Source organism: Brachyistius frenatus, unplaced genomic scaffold (assembly GCF_029030835.1).
Source record: "Brachyistius frenatus isolate BFR_SWC_R1_liver_20210118 unplaced genomic scaffold, ASM2903083v1 Contig_114, whole genome shotgun sequence".
Taxonomy (NCBI): domain Eukaryota; kingdom Metazoa; phylum Chordata; class Actinopteri; family Embiotocidae; genus Brachyistius; species Brachyistius frenatus.
In genome coordinates this window covers 180727-201300 of record NW_027210713.1, presented here as the reverse complement: position 1 = coordinate 201300, position 20574 = coordinate 180727, and the positions used below count along the sequence as shown (strand labels likewise).

At 43.2% G+C, this 20574-nt stretch overlaps 2 protein-coding genes and 3 non-coding genes across 5 annotated transcripts; 1 reads left to right on the top strand and 4 right to left on the bottom strand.

Annotated features, from left to right (window-relative positions):
* Positions 1–6477: 6477 nt before the first annotated feature.
* On the bottom strand, positions 6478–6641 carry LOC138629374 (U1 spliceosomal RNA). The gene has a single exon (XR_011311546.1). It is a non-coding gene; the product is annotated as a U1 spliceosomal RNA (small nuclear RNA).
* Positions 6642–7648: 1007 nt separating this feature from the next.
* Positions 7649–7839, bottom strand: LOC138629375 (U2 spliceosomal RNA). The gene has a single exon (XR_011311547.1). It is a non-coding gene; the product is annotated as a U2 spliceosomal RNA (small nuclear RNA).
* Positions 7840–9035: 1196 nt separating this feature from the next.
* On the bottom strand, positions 9036–9214 carry LOC138629372 (U2 spliceosomal RNA). Its single transcript, XR_011311544.1, has one exon. It is a non-coding gene; the product is annotated as a U2 spliceosomal RNA (small nuclear RNA).
* Positions 9215–10410: 1196 nt separating this feature from the next.
* Positions 10411–14298, top strand: LOC138629328 (V-set and transmembrane domain-containing protein 5). Its single transcript, XM_069712949.1, has 4 exons — positions 10411–10737; positions 11737–12063; positions 12930–13073; positions 13541–14298. Exons 1-4 carry the CDS (start codon positions 10662–10664, stop codon positions 13570–13572), a joined length of 579 nt encoding a protein of 192 aa, XP_069569050.1. The 5' UTR covers positions 10411–10661; the 3' UTR covers positions 13573–14298.
* A 20-nt stretch (positions 14299–14318) lies between these two features.
* Positions 14319–20395, bottom strand: med17 (mediator complex subunit 17). Its single transcript, XM_069712948.1, has 13 exons — positions 20275–20395; positions 19710–19955; positions 19454–19617; positions 19089–19308; positions 18864–19000; positions 18542–18623; positions 18174–18326; positions 17760–17890; positions 16916–17100; positions 16411–16548; positions 16167–16284; positions 15789–15948; positions 14319–14918 (listed from the first exon to the last, which is right to left on the bottom strand). Exons 2-13 carry the CDS (start codon positions 19942–19944, stop codon positions 14710–14712), a joined length of 1932 nt encoding a protein of 643 aa, XP_069569049.1. The 5' UTR covers positions 19945–19955; positions 20275–20395; the 3' UTR covers positions 14319–14709.
* Between the last annotated feature and the right edge of the window lie 179 nt (positions 20396–20574).

The following is a 20574-nucleotide window of genomic DNA, read 5'->3' as shown; positions in this document are numbered from 1 at the left end:
GTACTCCAGAGGGTTTTCCAGCCTGCTTATATTTGGCTCTGAAAGGTAGCGCTGGACCTCCACAGGGCATCTGCTGTTACATTTTGAGTCTTCCGTGCCTCCATGACGCTGGTGTCTAAATGATGCCACAGTTTGCTACCTAAGAGGAAACCACAGATCATGTTACCAAGTGTTCTCAGGAATAATTGATCTCAAAATGTAAAATAATAGATTACCTCCTGTGACATCATGAGAGGTGGAAGCCTGGGGGATTTCCTCTCTGCTTTGTTTTGACCGTATAATGGTGGCACACTCGGAGGTCAGTCGTTTGATGGCTTCGGTGGCTTTTGTTTGGCTGAAAAATCCTATTACTTTAAATCGGGGGTCCAGGAGGGTAGCAAGAGACATGATGCTCATCGACTGCAAAGTGTACAGCTTCTCCCGGAGTTGCCTGATGAGCTGGTCTCCCATTTCCAATGCTGCTGCAGGTGCCGGCTTTGTTATTTCCTCCTGAAGGGTGGGATCCAGCATCTTCACGAGGGGGACAACTTTGGAGACAGACACATTTTCCTCTGCCGACAGCTCTACAGTGGCATCATAGAAGGGAGACAGCAAAGAAAGGCACCCCCAGCAATGTTGAACTCTTCTGATGTTAGGAAGGGGATGTCATGTTGTAACCCAGCTAACGCTGCTCCTACTGGCTCCCTTTGCTCCACCAAACGTTGCAGCATCAAATATGTGCTGTTCCATCTGGTCTCCACTTCTTGCATTAGCTTCATGTTTGCCATCCCCAGATGAAGTTGCACTTGTGTAAGCTTCTCCTTTTAAAGATACAGATGAGTAGGCCATCAAATCACTGCAGTAGGAACACAGACAAACTATTAGCGTTATTAGAAATTGGAATAAAGGGAATGAGCATACCTTAGCAGTGGTGCTGCTTCTAAAGAAGCCAACCAGCTTCCGTGCTTTGGCCCGGATGCCAGAGAGCACAGGCTGCTGGTCAAGTGCCTTCTTCACTATCAGATTCAGTGTGTGTGCAATGCAAACATGGTGCCGAAGCTTCAGCTCTGTCACAGGCAACCATATTGGGAGCACCATCAGAGACCATACATGTCACCTTATTAGCGATTCCCCATTCCTCCATCAGGGAGGCTTTCACACGAGCTATATTTTCAGCAGTGTGTGATTGGGGGAATGCCTGCACTCCTAACAGCACTGAACTGAGTGTGGTTTTCTCACCCACAAAATGGCATGTTACAGCCAGGTAGGCATCCATATTGATGGATGTCCACATGTCAGAAGTAAGGCTAACAGCAGCCACCTTTTCCACTTTAGCCTTAGCCTTCTCCTTAGCTGATTGGCCTCCACCATGGCCTTCAGAGCCTAAAGGAAAAAATATATAGTGCCGAACTGAGACACAATAAAGTACTCATTTGTTTCATGCATGCGCCCATACATACCTGCCTTGTAGGGAGAACATAATTAGGATCCAATTTGGACACAAATGCCCTGAATCCAACATCATCCACAATACTGAAGGGCTGTGTGTCCTTCACTATCATGGAGACGAGGGCTTCATCCAGCTCTTGTTTTCTGGTGGCTGGTTAAAAGAGAATAAATACAGTGTCTGTTACCTGTCTTTATTTGCACAATAAACAAACGTGAACAGGGAAAAAGTGTGATGGTGCATTTGTAATATTGTAATGACTTGCCTTGGCTGGGTGAAGCTCCAGTTTCCTCCTTATTCTCATGCAAGGCACGGTAATGCCTTAGCATGGATGAGGTGTTGTTATTGTACCCCAACTCCTTGGAGCACAATAAACACCTCACCTTTGAATAAAATAAGAAACTGTGAAAAATACAGTTCTTGATAAGCAAACCTAATGTGTCTGAAATAGAGTTAGATTTAGCTTACCTTATTAGGAGTTATCAAATCAAAGTGTTCCCACACAGGGGAAATCCTCCTCTTCCTAGCTGGCTCCATCTTATCACCTATCCTTCTCTCCTAAATCTCCAAACTATCTCTCTCTCTCTCTCTCTCTAAACTCTCCAAACTCTCAACTGACCGCAACGCTCCACCAACAACCCACATTTTGAATAGAGCCTGAGGGGTTTATATTGCTGTCAAACCTCCCGGCAAAATCTGAACCACTTCCTGAAGCAGTCACGTGGTGCAGCGAGGCTTCAGAGGTCATCATTTTTGGCTCCTACCCTAAATGAAGCAAGCCTCTACACGCGCTTCGAGGAAACACCCCCTCCATTACTTGACACACGCTTCGAATCACGTCTCGTAACATCACTAGTGCATTGTAACTTTTTTGTGCGTCTAGGTGTGATACACGTGTCCACCGGAGTTTGTGAATTTAGGTAAATGTGGCCGCCTGGGTATATATCTTTTTTTGATAACAGATTTTTTTTTTTTTTGTAAAAATACTTTATTCTTTGCACAAAATGTACATCACATTATCAACACAACGTAATGCATTTTAACAAACATCATCCATATCTCCCAAGGCAACGTTTGAACGCTTCGTCAACCATGAAAAAAAGAGGGTGAAACAAGAAACTCCCTCCAACCCTGCCCACAGAAAACCCTCCCTTTTATATCAACCCCAGTTCCCCTTTCCACCTTTCCTTCAAGGCATGGTGCATTAGAGAATCAAAATCGGCATGTACATGGAACTTTTCAGAGAAGAGTCCCTACCTTAGCGTTACACAGAGTTTTAAAAGAGAATGTGTTTCTATCTGATTGGTCATAACAAGGTGGGGAGGCCATGGTTTAGACTTAGCTCTCCCTTCATTGGTGCGTAGGCTGGTCTCGTTTCCACTAGTCACAGGAAACAGTGCCCTAAAGGGGAGGAACCCCTACACTGTCTCGTGCTGCTCCTGTTTACTGCAAGGTTCCTTTTATCTGTTCAGTAGCCATAACTTTATCAGAGAGCGGTACCGAATGTTCATGTCATGGTGTTCTCCTTGAGCGTGCACCTGGTGTGACAGACAACAATATGTCTTGAGAAACAGTAGGACAATGCCTTAATTTGTGCAAGCAATAAACTGTGTGCATCAGTAGTTTCTTTGTAATAAGTAAACCCTTGGCTCATTGGTTTGTATAAAAGTAAAAATAAACAGATCTAACAGCCGTCATACGCATCTCCCCCAGAGGGGGAAGACAACCTCGAGACTAGGTGGTAGGTCGAAATCCAGCCCAAAGTCCACAGACTCCACCGTTCCCTGAGAGCGTTGTGGGAACGACACGAGGTTGTCCTGTCCCGCTCCCTGTATTTGTGCGATCCCTGCGACATCCGCTTCCGCAGCGGGTCCCATTGTGACCATTGTCCGCCCTCCGACGAGGTTCGGTATGGAGGCCACACCAAGATCTTGCTCCCCCTGCTCTCCTCCATCTCCCCTAGCCTTCTTTGATGTCACCGCTCCCCCCTCAAAAACTTGTGAGCCCTTCCAGACCCTCTCCTTCCCAGCTGCCGTGACCGTCCCACCAGATGGACCCAGATCCACCCCGACCTGAGTCTTGGGCCCTGCTGTTTGCTCCGCCGTCATCCCTCTGCTGCCCTGCTGCTCTCCGGGTCCTTGCCTCATCCTCGGTCGCCTCCACCTCCTGCAGCTTCCGCATTGCGTCCTCAATCGGCCCTAATGACCCAGCGCTGCGGCGCAGTTCAGACCGGCCCTCCGTCCTCACGATAGGTCCTGCTCCAGGGATCCCTTTAGCCACCTCTGCGAATGAGCGACCCCGTTTCGGGCACGCCCTGTAAAGGTGCCCCAGTCCTCCACACCCATGGCATTTCTTCGGCCCATGGCAGTCACTTGCCTCGTGTTCGGTGCTGCCGCAGAAACGGCACCCACCGCCCTCACAGTTCTCTTCCGCGTGCCCGGACTTCCTGCAACACTTACAAAAATCGGGTTGCCTGGCGTAATGGAGGAAACCCCTGTCCGCCCCCAGCTGAAAGAGAGCAGGGGGATGTGCACATAAATCCTGACCCTCCAGATCCTGGTGTAGGAGAACCTGGAACTGCCGGCGGCCTGACCAAAACCCTATTGGGTCTTTGACATACCTGGCGGCCGATACCACCTCTGCGTATTGTCCCAAAAACTCTGCCAGCGCATGGTCAGTGACATAGGGGTTGTAGGTTTGCACCGTAATGACCCTGAAGTTTGGCCTATCCAAACTCACAACGTTGAAATCCTTTAGCGGGCCCTCCTCCGCTGGTTCGCGGCATGCAGCCAAATCAAACTTTATTCAACTCAGTTGTAACAACAAATACCGGTACAGAAAAATACACTCACTTATTGATTCATTCCTCTTCCACAAATCCATCGAATTCTTCATCTTCAGTGTCTGAGTGAAACAGCTGTGCGATTTCGGCATCAAGAATGCCCGAATCCCTCTCGTCATTTTCCAAGTCAGTCTTGTTGCTGTTATCGGTACTTGGCTGTTCAGTGATGAGTCCAGTTTTCGTGAAAGCTCGGACGACGGTTGCGACCGACACCTCAGCCCACGCATCAGCAATCCATTAGCAGATAGTGGCGTAACTAGCCCGGCGTTGCCTCCCTGTCTTAGTAAAGGTGTGTTCCCCTTCTGTCATCCAATGCTCCCACGCGGTTCGCAATTTTGCTTTGAACGCCCTGTTGACACCAATATCTAGCGGTTGGAGTTCTTTGGTTAATCCTACCGGAATGACGGCAAGCTCCGAATTAGTTTGCGTCACTTGTTTTTTGACAGTGTCGGTGAGATGGGCGCGCATGGAGTCGTAAACCAACAGGGACGGTGATGTGTGAAAAAAGCCATCCGGTCTCTTGACGTAAACTTCTCTCAGCCACTCTCTCATTTTCTCCTCGTCCATCCAGCCCTTTGGGTTAGCCTTGATGATGACTCCGGCTGGAAATTTTTCTTTTGGCAAAGTTTTCCTCTTGAAAATGACCATGGGTGGTAGTTTCTGGCCACTAGCCTAGAAACCGAGAACCACAGTGAAGGATGCCTTCTTGTTCCCTGTGGTGCGTATAGATACTGTACTGGTCCCCGTTTTCTCGACAGTACGGTTCACGGGGATGTCAAAAGTGAGGGGGACTTCGTCCATGTTGGTGATGTGGTCTGGATTGATCTTCTTTTCAGTAATTTTGTTCTTGCAGTAAGTGCGGAAGATGGCCAACGTTTCTTTGTAATCCTTTGGCAGTTGCTGCGAGACGGTAGTTCTCGTGCGGATGGAGAGATGACGCCGTTTCATAAAACACCAAGTACAGCACCAAGAAGGATCTCCACGAAAGTCGTCGATCTTCATGTGCTATCGCTGTTGCCTTGAGTCGAATGGAGACTGTAGAGACGCTTCTTCCTGCTGTTCTCTGTTCAATAGTCCACTGTTTAATTTTGTCCTCTAACTGTGGCCATCTCGCTTCGTTCGGTCTTCTTTACTTGGTGCAATTGATTTTCTTGCTTCCTCCACTTCCGTACCATCGATTCATTGATGTTGAATTCTTTCGCGGCTGCTCTATTCCCATGTTCTGCTGCGTAGCTAATTGCTTGGAGTTTGAAACCCGCTTCGTAAGCATGCCTCTTAACAGGTGCCATTTTTGGAGTCCTTTTACGTACACACAAATGTACTGTAATATAATGTTGAATCACAGTAAGTATTACTTATAAAAAAGTGGAGGGGGTAAGCGTACTAAATACTGTTCTCTGATTGGTTTATTGTAGCTAACGCATACTCCGGGCGCAGGCTGCCTCGCATGAATGCACTTTTAGTTTAGACATTACATTCCTGCCATGGGCCGATCAGGTAGTAACACAGCCTACCGTAATGCTTCGAATATCCATTGAGCAGAGCGGCTTCGTTGCTTACCAAAGTCGTACTTACACATTTCGGCAGATTTTTGAGCGCATTGTACCACATAAAATCGATCAATAAGCACAACAAGTAACGATACATAAGGCCCGCTGTCAATTTTGAGAAAATTTAAGGATTTTAAGTGCGCCTTATAGTTCGAAAAATACGGTACACTTGATCTTAGCCAAAACACGAGAAACAATACTGTTAATATGTCAGACAAGGATGTGATTCTCCACACTGTCAATCTCACTTCAGGTTTGAGAGATAAACAAACTTTTTAGGGGTCATCCTACAATTATGTAACGATGTGAAGTTAATGTATAAAAAATTGAAAAAGATTATTTACATCCTAAAAAAAATATAGCTCATTTTTTTCCATAATGCAAATATCAAAAGATAACCTAAAATCACCAATTGTATTTATTCATCCTCCTACAAATAACAATCAACTCAACAGGAAGTTAAGATGAACCAAAGCAAAATGAAACCAAAAATAGTTTGATCCACATCTGATATTCAGAAAAAAAAGAATAAAAACAACTTTTTGTTTTTACTTTTGTTGACTGACTACAGCAAAAAATAATAATAAAAGTAAAGTTAGAAACACTGCTCCTACATTGTAAACAGTATTTAATCTGTTGTTTTATTTTCACCAAGTTATCAGGGGAGAGCGCGAACGCAGTCCCCCACTACCAGAAATTATGCAGTCGAGATTCCCACATTTGAGGAATTCGCAGGGGTCAGCACAACCGGAGTGCAATGGCTGAGCCTCGCCCTGGGTGAACCACCTTCATGATCATGGTATCTCCCCTGCCAGGTAAGTATGAGTTGTACACATCACCGACGGGGAAGTCTTTCACACACAAACTGTGTTGAATGTCGGTGCTGACACTTTACAAACTCACAACCAGAGGCTGCAGAGGGCTGCAACTCCACACGATGTCAATACAGAGGAAGCACATGTGTACAAAGACTGACTGACATTATTAACACTGTATTTCAAACTGCTCCCGTATCCCATAATGCAATGCTGTGTTTACACATCAAAGATCACCTAAAATCTTCATTTCTATCCAGTCATCCTCCAACAAAGGACAAACAGCTCAGCAGGGTGTTCAGCTGAATAAAACATAAATCAGACTGCAAGTAAAAAATATTTGATTCAAATCTCATTCTGAGAAAACTAAAAACACAGATCAGATGATTTCTGCTCACACACCAGCAACTTCCTGTTTCGTTGTTCAGTGGTGGCGGGAAACTAACATCATCTTCCACTGCTGCCACCTACTGGTCTGGAGTGTGAACAACACTGGTTGTTTCAGAATAGGACTTGATGCAGAGTTTAAAACACAGTTCAACACCACAAACTGCAGCCTCCTAAACTCTCACACAGCCTTTCTGAAACAGTTTCAACAATCCTGGAACAACAAAACCTCCACACAGTGGACTGTTGATTAAGACAGACAGAAATGTTAGGCTGCGAAACAATAGTCAACATTATTTTTCTTTTTACAATTTTCTGACATTTTAAAGACTAAAAAAAGGATGTGGAAATAATATTTGCCAGATATATCGATGATAAAAAAAAAACATAGTTTCATCCCTAATGTGGCAAACTGTTAAAAGTAATAAAGTAATCAATGAAAATCTCTACAGTAAATGTTCAGTCCAGTGACATAAATCACAATTTGCGAATCTCTATCGCCACCTACAGGACCACAGAGATAATAACTGCAGGCTTCCGCGTTACAACGGAACATAAGACTTTAATCTGTCATGTAGAACACATATAATGTTAATCTACGACCTGTTTTATTCTTGACATGTATTAGGGGGGGTGCACCGTTCCTGGAGGTACTGCAATACCAGGTCGATGCGTGGAGTGGACGGAGCAAGCCCCTATTCCATCTCCCTGCTCCAAAAATCAATTTAATATATGGTCCCCGGGTAGGGGACGTATCAGATATTAAACTGATAAGAACAGATACTACACTTGATCTTAGCCAAAAGGCCGAGAAGCGATACTGTTACTACGGCAGAGACAACGAGGTCATTCTCCACACTGTCCATCTCACTTCAGGTTTGAGAGGTAAACAAACTTTTTGGGGGTCATCGTACAATTATGTAACGATGTGAAGTTAATGTTGATGGTGTTGATAAGACGAGCAGGTTTGTATAAAAGACAGAAAAAGATTGTTTTCGTTGAAAAAAGGGAGTTGTTCCGTTGTCCCACAATGCAATGCGGTTTAGTCACAGCAAAAGCTAACCGAAATTCGCCAATTTGATTTATTTATGCTCCCAATAAGAACGATCAACTCAACAGAAACTTCAGCTGAACCAAAGCAAAATCAAACTGCAGTAAAAAAAAAAGAGTTTGATCCACATCTGACTTTCAGAAAAAAGAATACAAACACAAATCTCATCTTTCAGCTAACACTACAGCCACTTCCTGTTCCTTTGTTAACTGGGGGCAGAAATCTAACATCCAGTCCTTCTGCTGCCACCTACTGGTCTGGAGTTTGAACAACTCTGGTTGTTTTAGAGCAGGATCGTAATCTGCAGTGGAGGATAAAACAATACAGTTCAACACCACCAACCGCAGCCAGCACGATCACAGAGCCTTTATAAAACTGTTTCAACAAAACTGGATCAATAATAACCTCTGTGAATGAATGGTTTATTGCAGGACTTTTATATTAGACTGAATTAGTTTTAGATAGATGTACCTAAATAACTTCACATCTGCACAGGTTGCACGCTTCTCTGAAAATGGTTAACAGCAAGACATTGTTTTTTTTATTAATAAAATCAATTCACCGCATATACAAAGTATTTTTAAGACCGTAAAACCACATAAGAGGAACTACACAGTCGATCTTTTTACTTTTGGGGAATGCGCCAGAAAGCAATGAAATCTAACAAGAGAAAAAATATTTTGTGATATTTAAAACATAAATCTAACACTGTTCTGAATATTTATTTTTTTTAAATGGTAATTATTCAAAACAAAACAAAAAAAAGTATTTGTAATGAAAAAGAAACACTCAAGACACTTATAAATAACCAGAGTAATAAGAGGTCAGAAATATATACAACTCAAACTAAAAGTGTGATTATTCTATGGTTATTACACACATTGAATCTTAAAGATGATGCCTACTAAATACTGCACCATAGACTATTATTAACGGGTTCTTTAATTTATTATTAACACGTAGATGTGGGTGCACCGTTCCTGGAGGTACTGCAATACCAGGTCGATGCGTGGAGTGGACGGAGCAAGCCCCTATTCCATCTCCCTGCTCCAAAAATCAATTTAATATATGGTCCCCGGGTAGGGGACGTATCAGATATTAAACTGATAAGAACAGATTTTTTTTTTTTTTTTTAAATACTTTATTCTTTGCACAACAACATACATCATATCACATTATCAAACAAACGGAATGCATTTGTACACATATCACCCATATCTTCCCAAGACAACATTTGTGCGCTTCATCCACCCTGAAAAGTACAAAGGGGTAAAACAATAAACCCCCTGCAACCCCGCCACAGAAAACCCCTCCCTTTTATATCAACCCCAGCCCCCCTTTCCACCTTTCCTTCAAGGCATGATGCCCCCACTTCTCCACTTCCCACTTCATCCTCCCTCTCAGATCTCCTTCCACCCTTCGCACCAGACCCTCTACGCCAGCATCCCTCTGGTTTGAGATCAGGTCCTGCCTGGCCACCCACAAACCCCTCTTGATCAGCCTCACTATTAGCCAGAGCAGCTACCAGAGATTTTTACAGCCATCAAAAATACAGAACATAAATTAACAAATATATATATATAAAAAATGCGTTTAAAAAATGACTGAAACAACTTAAACTTTACTTGAGACATCACATTTGATAAGAACATTTTATGAAATATAATAATAAAATAATTAGAAAATATTCCTGTATACCGTTTGTTGAGTGTGTTGTGGTTGACGGTAATTAAGGTTTGTTTACATAGCATTTTTCAAGTGATAAAATGCTAATGTTAAAACAAAGTTAGCAATTATACAATATCTTTGAAGTAGAAATAACTATATAATAACAACAACATCAATGCCTACTAATAAATACAAATACATAAACGTTTAGGAGGGATTTAGTTGAAGGTCAGTTTGTATGGTTATGCTTATATTTGACTTTTGAATGTAGTTAAAACATTTATTTGCACAATTTAATATTAAAATCTCTTTGTCTCTTTGGTGCATACGTGTGAATACACACTTCTTGTTTGACACGTTTTACCAGGTGTGTCACAGCATGAATACTGGGTGATTCAACCCGTCATGTTTTCATTTTGTGATAGTGTGCCTGCATATGGAGCGGTGAGTATTTGCTGTGGGGTGTCACTAAGTACATTTAGCAGGATATACTCTGTTTTTGCTTTCTAGTTTTCTTCCCTCAGGTGTAGGTGTAGGTGTGTGTGGGAGGGGGGGTGTGTGTGTGTGAGATCACACAAACGCTCAGTACGTGTTTGCTTTGTAATCTCTGGCTGAACCTGTCTGATAGGTGTGGGCTGGCTGGCACCGACTTGCGCAGGTATGAAGAGAATAAACAGCACAGTCAGTCCTGAGAGAGGAAGGGAACTTCAGCACCTGAGTGACAAACACTCTCCGATCTCTCACACAAATCACAGAAGGACAAGTGACCCACACGCAGAAAGACCTGTAAACAGGAGGGAGGACGAGGACACTGCAAACCAGGAAACAGTGTTGTGGAAGGACAAAGACAGAATGCTGCAGAATGTGAAGTAACCTGGAGGGGATTCTTCAACGTGGGTCGACAAATGGGTCTTGGATTCTAATGTGGCATTTCAGGCTCTGGGATGTACAAGATGTTGCTGTGTTTCTCAGCATCACGTTATATATGTGTCACCTAGGTAAGCTTTGCAACACATTTCAAACTTTATCTGTCTTCATGTGTTTTACTGTGGTCTTTCACAAGACGCCCGATACGACGATCCTATATTTGTTCAGCGCTGGGTACGTCCATATGTATAAAAACTCAAACTGACTTATTGGCAGGATTGTAAAGTGGGAGGTAAAACTTTTCTGAGGTTATGTGTCCTTACTGGTTTACCAGGGTGAAGTAGGTCAACACAGTGTGTACGCAGGTCTGTGTGTATGTGACCATCAGATTGTAACAGCACTTAAGTTACAAGTACACCTGAGAAAAGTTGAATCCCAAAGAAACTAAAATGGAATTGGCAAAGAGCAGCAACGCAACAACTGGAAGTCAAGCTGCACTTCTTTGGTGATGTTTATGAACAAAAAGGAACATCATAGATTTGACTGGGTCATATATTCTGTCATACAAAAACATGATGAGAATTTATGGAGGTTTATTGCTTAATGATAATTTTAAGTGACTAAAGAGACAGGCTCTTTTGCTACGCAGTCTGGCTTTTTAGTCAGCACTGGTATTCTCATTTGGCATTTTTTACCTGTGCTTCATTAAGCAAACACACCACCAGCAGAACCAGATCTCCCACCGATACCCGTGTGAAAATATTTATTGAGGGGTGGCCAAAACAGACGTGAGACCAGAACTTGTGTCATTAACATTGATCCTTCTCAGCGAGTTTGACTAGTTACATTCCTCCAGGCAGAAGGTTATAATTTAAAGGAGAAACTATGGAAGAATAGCACATTCATGGCTTTTCTGGAATTTAAGACAAATGAGTTCATGTTTGTTAGCAACAGTGATCACCTGTCACGGTTAAATATTTTCCTTTTATGGCACTCTGTTGCGTCATAAACTGGAGGAGGGTTGAACAATACCTGTGGTGTCTATCTATGTGTCTGTCTGTCTGTCTGTCTATCTATGGATCTATCGTTCTATTGTTACTCACATCTCTTCATCCTTTTTACCTTGCAAGCCGGAGCCATCTCCATCCATTCTCCCCAGAGGAGCTTCACCAGATCAGTGCAGGAGGATGTGTTCTTCTCGGTGGATGTTAATTGCAGTAGGAACCCCACCATACAATGGACCTTCATGTCAGCAGCGGTGAGCCGCTCTATAGGGACTTGGCAGCCGGGGATGTACACCAACATAACAGTGGATTACAGCAGCAGAGTGCAGCCTTACGACAACGGGTCAATGAGCCTGTCGGACCTGCGGCTGCAGGATGGTGGGTTCTACGTGGTCACCGTCATGGAAACAGCCGGAAGCAGCAAGGATGTTGGGTTTGTCCTGAAAGTGAAAGGTGAGTGGGGCTGGCGCTCTGCTTACGTCAGTCCTAAAGTAAATAGAGTGCTTTGTTTTGGAAAACATTATTTAAATTCAAATGCCCTCATTTCTTTTTACATTTGACTCGCTGAAGAATACCTGTTGACTAATTCCAGCAGCAGCAAATCAGACGAGAAAAAGCACAGCAAGAACTTAACAAGGAATTCCTTAACATGATTTAACAAGTATGGATGGTCCTAATTGAAGGATGAAATAACAGCCCCATGTCTTAAGCCTCACTGAGTCTAACTGCCAATGTGTCCGTGGTAACCAGTGTGATTTTCGGGGTGTAAGCACGACGGGTGCCCTGCCCAAGTTTCCCAAACCTGTCTTAGGATAATAGAAGCAAGTTTATGACTGTTTGATCCACCAGTACTAAGTTATAAATGTGGCCAGCAAAGGTTAACTCAGAAAGCAGTAGTGCACAGAGCCATGGCTAAGAGGAAGTACCTGCCGGGGCTTATTGTTTGAGAAAATACAAAAGAACAGTTCAACATTTAGTTAAAACAGTGTCGCAAATTACAGCAGGAACCTTTATTAGTGTGTGTGCATGACTGAGTTTGGGACATTTCCATTTCACGAAAACATTTCTGACGGTCTGGTATCTGTAATGGAAGTGAAAGTTGTAACAGCCAGTATACTTCACTTGTGGCTTTCAGATCTTTGAGATTGTCAAAGTAATGCATCAGTAAACAACCTGAGAATATATCTAATAATATATAATATATTTATCTATCTTTGATACATATAACAGCCTGATGTGGGATTCTGGTGTTTAAAGGATGGCACGCAAATTAGCTTGGAAAGTCAATATGATTTGGCTGCTGTGTTTCTGTCCTCCAGAGGTGCTGTATGAGGATCTTCAGTACCTGTCTGTCTCTGCCTTAGTACTGGCCTGTTTCGCTGGCCTTCTCATGCTGGCCATGTGGCTACTAGACAAGGCCTACAGGAAGATAGTGGCATGGAGACGCAGGAAGCAGATGCCAGGTAAAGGAATGTGAACCATACGTTTCTGAAGTGCATGCATATTTATGAACAATGGTATCAATCTGAGTAATATCTTAATGATTAACCCGTCACTAATAATTCAACTCTCTCAAGATAAACTTAGTCTCACTATTTGATGGTAGAAATAAAAAGGTAGCAGAGAATGCGGCTGACCGTACTGCTACCTTTTTAAATAATGTTTTTAAAAAGACATATATGATATAAGCATGTTTATGAGTCGTTTGTTTGCTCTGAAATTCATAGGCTTCACAGGCTTTTTTTCTTATTCCTGCCTCATTGTGTGAAATGTATGAATATGACTTGATGGGTGTGAATATGGGTTGAAGTTATCTATTGTCCTCAAGTAAGGATGTGTTTCAGTACAAAAGTCAGACAAGTTCTATTGTGAGTTTGTTGTGTTAATGTTAGTTTCTGTACTGACGAAATTCACTCTTCCCTTTGTGCAGAAAATGATGCAACAGAGCTGCAGCCTCTTTGATGGACGCTTCGTAGTGGCTTCATGAAAACACATCTGGGACTGTTCATCAAACATGCCAGTGCTGCAACAGGAAGACCTATTTTCTGTTTATATTTTTTAGGATGATGATTTTTTTTTTTAAGATAGGAGGAGTAGAGACAGACAGGAAGTGTGTGGAGAGAGACCAGAGGAATGACGTGCAGTAAAAGTCTGGTCGGCTGGGAATCAAACCAGGGACTCCAAACAGGGACTCCTTGCATGGCATGTCATGTCGTTTGCACCCTAATCACGAAGCCATCGGGTCACCCCAGGATCTTTTAAGTTGAGATGTTGGGTACATAAACTAACTTTTTTTAAATTGAAATAACTTGCAGCCAGGAGGACAACGGCTGGTTTGTTCTTAAAACTGGTTCCGTGTTTACATTCTGTATTGGATACACCTCCAGTTACAGTTCACTGCAGATGACACTGGAATTATTGTAAACATATCACTGATGACACTGGAAATCAATACATACTGTATTTATTGTGTAAGCGAATGCATTATGTGATTTTCTTTCACCTGGAAAAACATTGATGCAGCAGGGGTCTGTATCAGACTTTAGCTGCAGTCATAATAGACCTGTGAGCTGGTAGAGGTCAAATCTGTCCAATTTTTAAAACTGATGGTTCAGAGTAAAAGTCATTTCTACCTAAATGCTGTTGCTCAAATTAGTGATAAAGATTAAACAAGAATCCAGAAAGGTCTTTCTTTCAAAAAAATGTTGTTTGTCAGTCTGAAAAAAAATTCCTTTATTTTTGTGACAAAAGGACAAATACATACAGACTTGTATGGTAGTTTGTATCAAACTGTTTGAGGTATACACACACTTTACATCTTAGATAATCATAAACAGAGCAGGCAGCAGACACTACTGTAGATGGAAGAGACTTTGGCGGTCCACGAGTTCGATTTAAAAAAAAAAAAAGTGACAAGCGAGCCTCTATCATGGCTGTAAAACCTATGAGCAGTTATCTATTTCAAATTTGATGCTGAAAATCTCTAGAAAAAGTAGATTCTATGTATTAGCTGCTCGTAGTCCTGTTTGCTGCACTTCATTTGTATATAAACCATGGCTTTGTGTGTGTGGGAGAGGAGTCAGCAGACAGAGGCTGTACCTAAGGACATGGAGTCAGCGCAGCCATGAGGAGCTCCATCTTGTAGACAAAGTTTCGTCCCTCCATCTTGCTCCAGTGGACCTCTTTGGACGGCCCTCTGAGGTGGCTCCACTTGCCGTCCTGGATGACGTCGCTCTTCGGCAGCTCTTTGGTCTGGCTGCGGGGGAACTGCACCAAAACTTTGCACCCGCTTTCCGGGCCGTTGCGCACTGAAGAGAAACAGACACACAGACACTATATCAGTGACTACAGTCTGCTTATGTTAATTCTCAATTCTACATAATTTAAGGTTACGAAGATCTTCAGTATTACTTTGTCAAAGGGCTTTAGGAAACCAGCTTATAACGTAGACATGATGCATTCAGGAAGTTATATTGTGGTGAAGTTTCTTAATGATCCCTCTGCTTGCGTAAACCTGGCTCTGTATTCCTGAATGATTTCCCTCTTCTCTCTATTTGAGTAGGAGACGGGGTGTGGCCAGCTGTACTTACCTCTACTAGTTGTTGGCTGCAAGTTGCTAGCTATACGTATCTCTAACAGGAAGAGTGACAGCAATGCAAAAGCTGCTACTTTTGTTTGAGGAAAAGGGGAAGCTGAGGCCATTAACATATAATGCAACAGGTCTTATTGCTGCTGCATTGCATTCTGATTCATTAAGTCTAAAGCTGATATAGAAAATGGTTTTAATCACAGTTTCCTGATGCATTTCTTTCCCCGGTTGAATGTTAGTCTGAAAGCGATCAACAGGGTTCAGTGAGTTTTCCTGTCGCACCACACCATACTGTTTATGGAGCAGAAAGTGTAGGCCAGGGCAATAACGCAATGAACCTGGAGAGGTGCTCTGAGTGGCATTCACGTTGGAAGAGGGGCCGAACGTTACTGTCTTGGACCGAAGAAGGAGTGTCAGGTCTAGAGGGCAAACAAGAGCAGGCTGCCTGTCTGGATCTTTAAAACACGTATTCTTCTTTTGTGAGTATACATTGGTACGATTGTGGCAGCACATAAGTGTAATAGTATTAAAAACAAACACAGGGGCTTAGTAAGCATTTTCACCTCAGAACCAATGTCAGCAGCCTCACCTGAGATGGCGTACTCGCCGTTGGGAGAGGCAACAGTGACAGCGGAGGCGTTTCCAATGCTCTCCACTGGGCCCAGGCCCACATGATTACTGAAGCTGAGGACATGCCAGCCCATCACTTTGGCCAGCTGCTGAACTGCGTGCACCTGATGCTGCGACATCTGTAAATAAGGAGGCTTTAAAAAAAAGTGGCACACGACGGCAAAAAGAAGTTGTGCTTATAACTGGTCTGGACAACAACTAACAAATCACTCGTGCCGCACATGTTGTGTTTTGAGCTCCAATCGAACTGATGTAAAGTCATACACACTGTTTCCAGTAATATTAAGCCTCCTCTAAAAACCCAAATGTTAACCATGTGGGAAGGCAACTGTGATACCTGCGAGAGGAGAAAGTCCTGCAGCTCCTGTTCCTGGTGGGACAGTGTGACGACACGTCCATCTCTGTGCACCACCCTGATCTGCTCAACACCGATGTTCAGCTGCAGCTGGATGGATCTAAACACACAAATCATGGTGAGCATTGTCTGAGAGATGACGTGTCAGTGAAGCGTGACGAGAACAACCGTGTGCCAGGAAGGAATTACATGGTGATTACCTTCCGCCATTAATTCCACCACTTACTTGCAGATCTGCTCGTAGCCTTGCGAGGTGATGAGCACCTTCACACTGGACTCGTACACATCGTTGATGTTGGACCAGTGAGCCTGGATCTGGGGGTCTTCAATTCTGCTGGCCAGGCTGTCGATGGTCCGCGCCGTCCTGGTGACCCACAAACACAGTGATATTCACGCAGGGCTCTAATAAGTATTAAACAGTCAACTCTGCCCTTACAAAGCACTTGATGGCTTTTCTGTTTATAGATGAATTTCCCCGAGATCAAACTGGGATGAACAAAGACAAAGCCAAGACGCCTGCTGGTCGAATGCGGCACTGCAAACAGCGCATAATGACCTGGCTCTTCCACCTGGATTTTCAGTATTTCTGGTGGTAATACATAGATGTATCGTTGAATGTCTTTTGGGCTGCTAACATTACTGTAAATTAAAATGTTGTGATACAATGCAAAGACTACCGCTGGCAACTGTTTTTGTACTCAAGACAATCAAACCTAGTAAATTAAAATCACCTGCTGCGTAGGAAGATGTGTTTGGCCTGTTTTATGATCTTCTCCAGCAGCCCTTCATTGTGCTGCAGGCTGGAGATCTCAGCCTTGTCGTAGGCCATTGGCCCCGCGAGGCGCAGTCGTTTGTGGCCAAAGGGGGCGCTGGCAGGATGAGGCATCACCACAGAACTCAGCTGCTGCTTGTGGAACTACAAAAGAAACAAAGTGGTTTAATGAACGGAGGATTGATGAAAATGAGATTGTCATGAATGAAGTGAAATACTTGTACCGCTGGAAGTTTAGTAGTTTTCAGGTTGAAACGTGGCGATGTGTCAGCAGTAACTGATGGATAATTCTTCAGATCAATCAGCTCTGCTTTGTCTCTTTTTGTCATGTCCCAAGCAGGACAACAAAGACTGAAACACTTTTCCTTTAATCAGCCTCTTATATCACTTATGTAGTCAAATACTAACTAAAGTCACAGTGATCGTTTTGATATTTCATGTGTTCTGACCTTAATTATTGTTTCTCTCTTAAATTATCTTGAGAACAAGCTGAGCTCAGAAAACTTATCAAAAACAAAAAGCCTTTCCAGACAATGTTGCCGAACCGAGACAACAGATTTTGATATGAAAGGCTGATGTGAATTTTTGTGACACAACCCATAAAAAAATGATTTTTATTTTTTTTGGATACGGCTCGCTCCATAACTGCAAATCATAACTCCTGTGCTTCATTTTTTGTGATTTATGTCAGATAAGCTGATAACAATACACTGTATATGTGATGAGCTGATATATTGACCGTTCATATGTTGGGGTCTTCCAGACAGAAGCTTTGGATGACATGCAGTGACTTCACGTCTCACCTCTCTCATCATTTGATGCAGATTGTGTTCCAGTACATAAAGGTGGTCGTCTGGTTTGGGTTTCTCCGGAGACGCCCGAGTGTTCTTCTTCTCTCCCGTGGAGTGGCACAGTGAGATGGACAGCTGCAGACCTACAAAATGGAACCACGGGAACAAACTGAGTGTGTTTGCTTTCGGCCTCCACACAGAAAAAGACGACCGCTGGGCCGCGATGATGAAATAAAAGCAAAGGAATGTTTCATTCACAATATTTAATCAGTTAACAAAGTTAAGCCTTTTTCCAAACAATTCAAGTGCAAACATGATTACAAACATCTATACGTGAGGACCAACTGAACTTTAAAAAAGAAAAATTTAACAAGCATAAAAAACAATCTCTCTTTCCCACATTGATATTGCCATGAGATTTCGGACCTGGAAATGGCTGCGAGATGATCTGATTCTTCACAACGATGTGAGGGATCTGGGATTTAATCTGGACAGCTTCCCTGGACAACTGGGCGAAGATCTCCTTACAGAGCAACACATTCTGAGCCGCCTCGAGCTTCACATGCCACAGCTGAGTACCTGAGCAGAGAGGAAAGACGAGACAACAAAGTAGAGCAGAGAAGATGACAGGATGAAGAGAGTTTGGATGAGGAGAATAGGAAGAGATAGAGGATGATTAAAAATATGGGATATGGAGGAAAAGAGAGTAAGAACATTTAATCTGCTGATACAGGCAGTTAATGAACCAGTTTTAAAAGTTTTCCAATTTCCAGTGTTTGAGTGTTGAACTTTACCAGCTTTGGTTTTTTGTGGTCTCCTGAACAGGTTGACGGTTCCCAGATCACCGATGTCTGGAGCTTGTTTCTGAATGGACACCTAAGGATATAAACAGTACTGGAATATTACAACTACATATTTCTAAAATTGTGTCAAATCAATGGGTGAATGCAGTATGGATATTGTTAAAAAAAATATAATGAAAAGAGCAATATTCACCAGTGCCGTAAGACGATTAGTCATTTCTTTTTTTTGCCCACACTTACGTAAAAGACTGTATTTCAATAGAAGATGCCACTGCAGAAATACATTTTTATCCACATGGTATTTTCCTCTAACCTTGATATAGGCTGATCCCTCCAAGTCACTGGGGATCTGGACATCAAGGGGACAGTAGTCCTCCGGGAGCTTTTTGTCCAGATCAATGTCTGTGTTTTTGATCACCTCAAATGTGCCATGATGAGGAAAAAGGGAACCTGTGAGGGGCAATGTGAGAGCTTAGAGTTAGACAACAATGTCCACGAACCATGACAACACATTTGACAGAGTGAGAGGCCTTATCACCTGCGCTCCGGTAGCTGAGGTCTCCCAGGATCTTGTCTCCGACTTTGCGTAGTTTCCACTGTGAACGGAGTCGCAGCAGCTCAGAGTTAAAGTCCCTCTGCCTCCTGTTCTCCTGGTTCTCTGCGACAGACTTATTCAGCTTCTCTGCTCCCTTCAAGAGGAGCTGCGCCGCTGTGCCCAATGATTTCTTTTTACTGATCAGCTGGAACACCTGGGGCGTCTGCAGTGCAGGAAGGCCGGGAAGTTTTTTTTTTTTTTTTTTTTTAATGAATAGCAGATAAACCAGACTAAGAAATTTAATTCAACGTTTCCTCTCCTGTAGACATTTTTGAGGGAAATAATAGTGATATTCTTTAACAATTTACCTTGCCGGCTGTTGGATCCTGAGACACCGGGTCTAAGGCCATGTACTTCTTCTCCTTCACCACGCTGAGCACATCATTCAGAACACACATCTCTGTCAGGGCACTGCGGAGGTTGTTACGGACGGAGTCCCAGGGCCAAAGAGACGGCTGAAACTTTACTGTGCCTGTGTAAGAAAAGCGTAGGTCAAGATTTTAATGCAACGGAAAAAATAGAATCCATATGACTTGGTCGCATAATTAAAGTTCACTCATTTACCTTCTTCTTCCTCTGGCTCCTGTTTGCCCCACTCTCGGTCCCTGGGTTCACCCTCCACCCCGTCCTCTTCTGAGTCGGATCCCTGACTGAAGTCAATCCTTTGTGCCAACTTAGCCAAGTTCTGGGACATGGACAGAGGGGGGACGTATGTCTCCGTCCCATCCAGGGCCACTTCCTGCACCTGCTTCTCACATGTGGATTCAATGCTGACCCTCACTGCTGGACCGCCAGACATGATGGCAGGGGCTGAGATGAGGAGGACAGCAGAGTCATCAAAACCGTCGGAGCCACATCAGAGCATTTAAACTAAACTAAGCGCAAACTAAACATTCTATCTTTTAAAGTTTAAATAATAGTGTGCTCAATGCATGAATAAATAAACTATTACTTGTTATTACTAACGATGGCTGCACAGGCAGCATTGTGATTGTGTTGCTACGTATCGCTAGAAATACTAGCTTTCGTTAGCCCTTTGCTAATCTCACTGGATAAATGAATATACTGTACTGGAGCCCGAAAGAACAGTTCAAATGACAACGTAATCTTGTATTCGTGTAGGTCTTACCTCCGATAGTCACAAGAGTCACGGGTATAAAGAGTTATTCACTGAAGTTGTGGTAAATGTCCCAGTAAGGCTGTAAGTGGCTCATTCTTTGCTCCCAGAACAAGTGCTCTCTACCGCCTCCTAGCCGGATGTTCACGCACCTGAAGCTGGTTGCAGTTTTCAGTGTTTTCAGGTTATTTCATGTTATTTATTTTTGTAGATGAGAAACTATTTTTTTTATTTTTTTTTTTTAAGTTTCATGTAATTTAGATAGTGAACGTCATCGGACGCAAATAATATGAGGGGGAACCTTTAAACCCG

Coding starts and splice junctions, on each gene's coding strand:
- LOC138629328 (XM_069712949.1), top strand. CDS start 10,662: ATGTGGCATTTCAGGCTCTGGGATGTACAAGATGTTGCTGTGTTTCTC. Junction 12,064..12,929: donor GTTTGTCCTGAAAGTGAAAG/GTGAGTGGGGCT, acceptor TCTGTCCTCCAG/AGGTGCTGTATGAGGATCTT. Junction 13,074..13,540: donor ACGCAGGAAGCAGATGCCAG/GTAAAGGAATGT, acceptor CCCTTTGTGCAG/AAAATGATGCAACAGAGCTG.
- med17 (XM_069712948.1), bottom strand. CDS start 19,944: ATGTCTGGCGGTCCAGCAGTGAGGGTCAGCATTGAATCCACATGTGAG. Junction 19,309..19,453: donor AGGATCCAACAGCCGGCAAG/GTAAATTGTTAA, acceptor CCTGCACTGCAG/ACGCCCCAGGTGTTCCAGCT. Junction 15,949..16,166: donor AGGACTTTCTCCTCTCGCAG/GTATCACAGTTG, acceptor CCTTATTTACAG/ATGTCGCAGCATCAGGTGCA.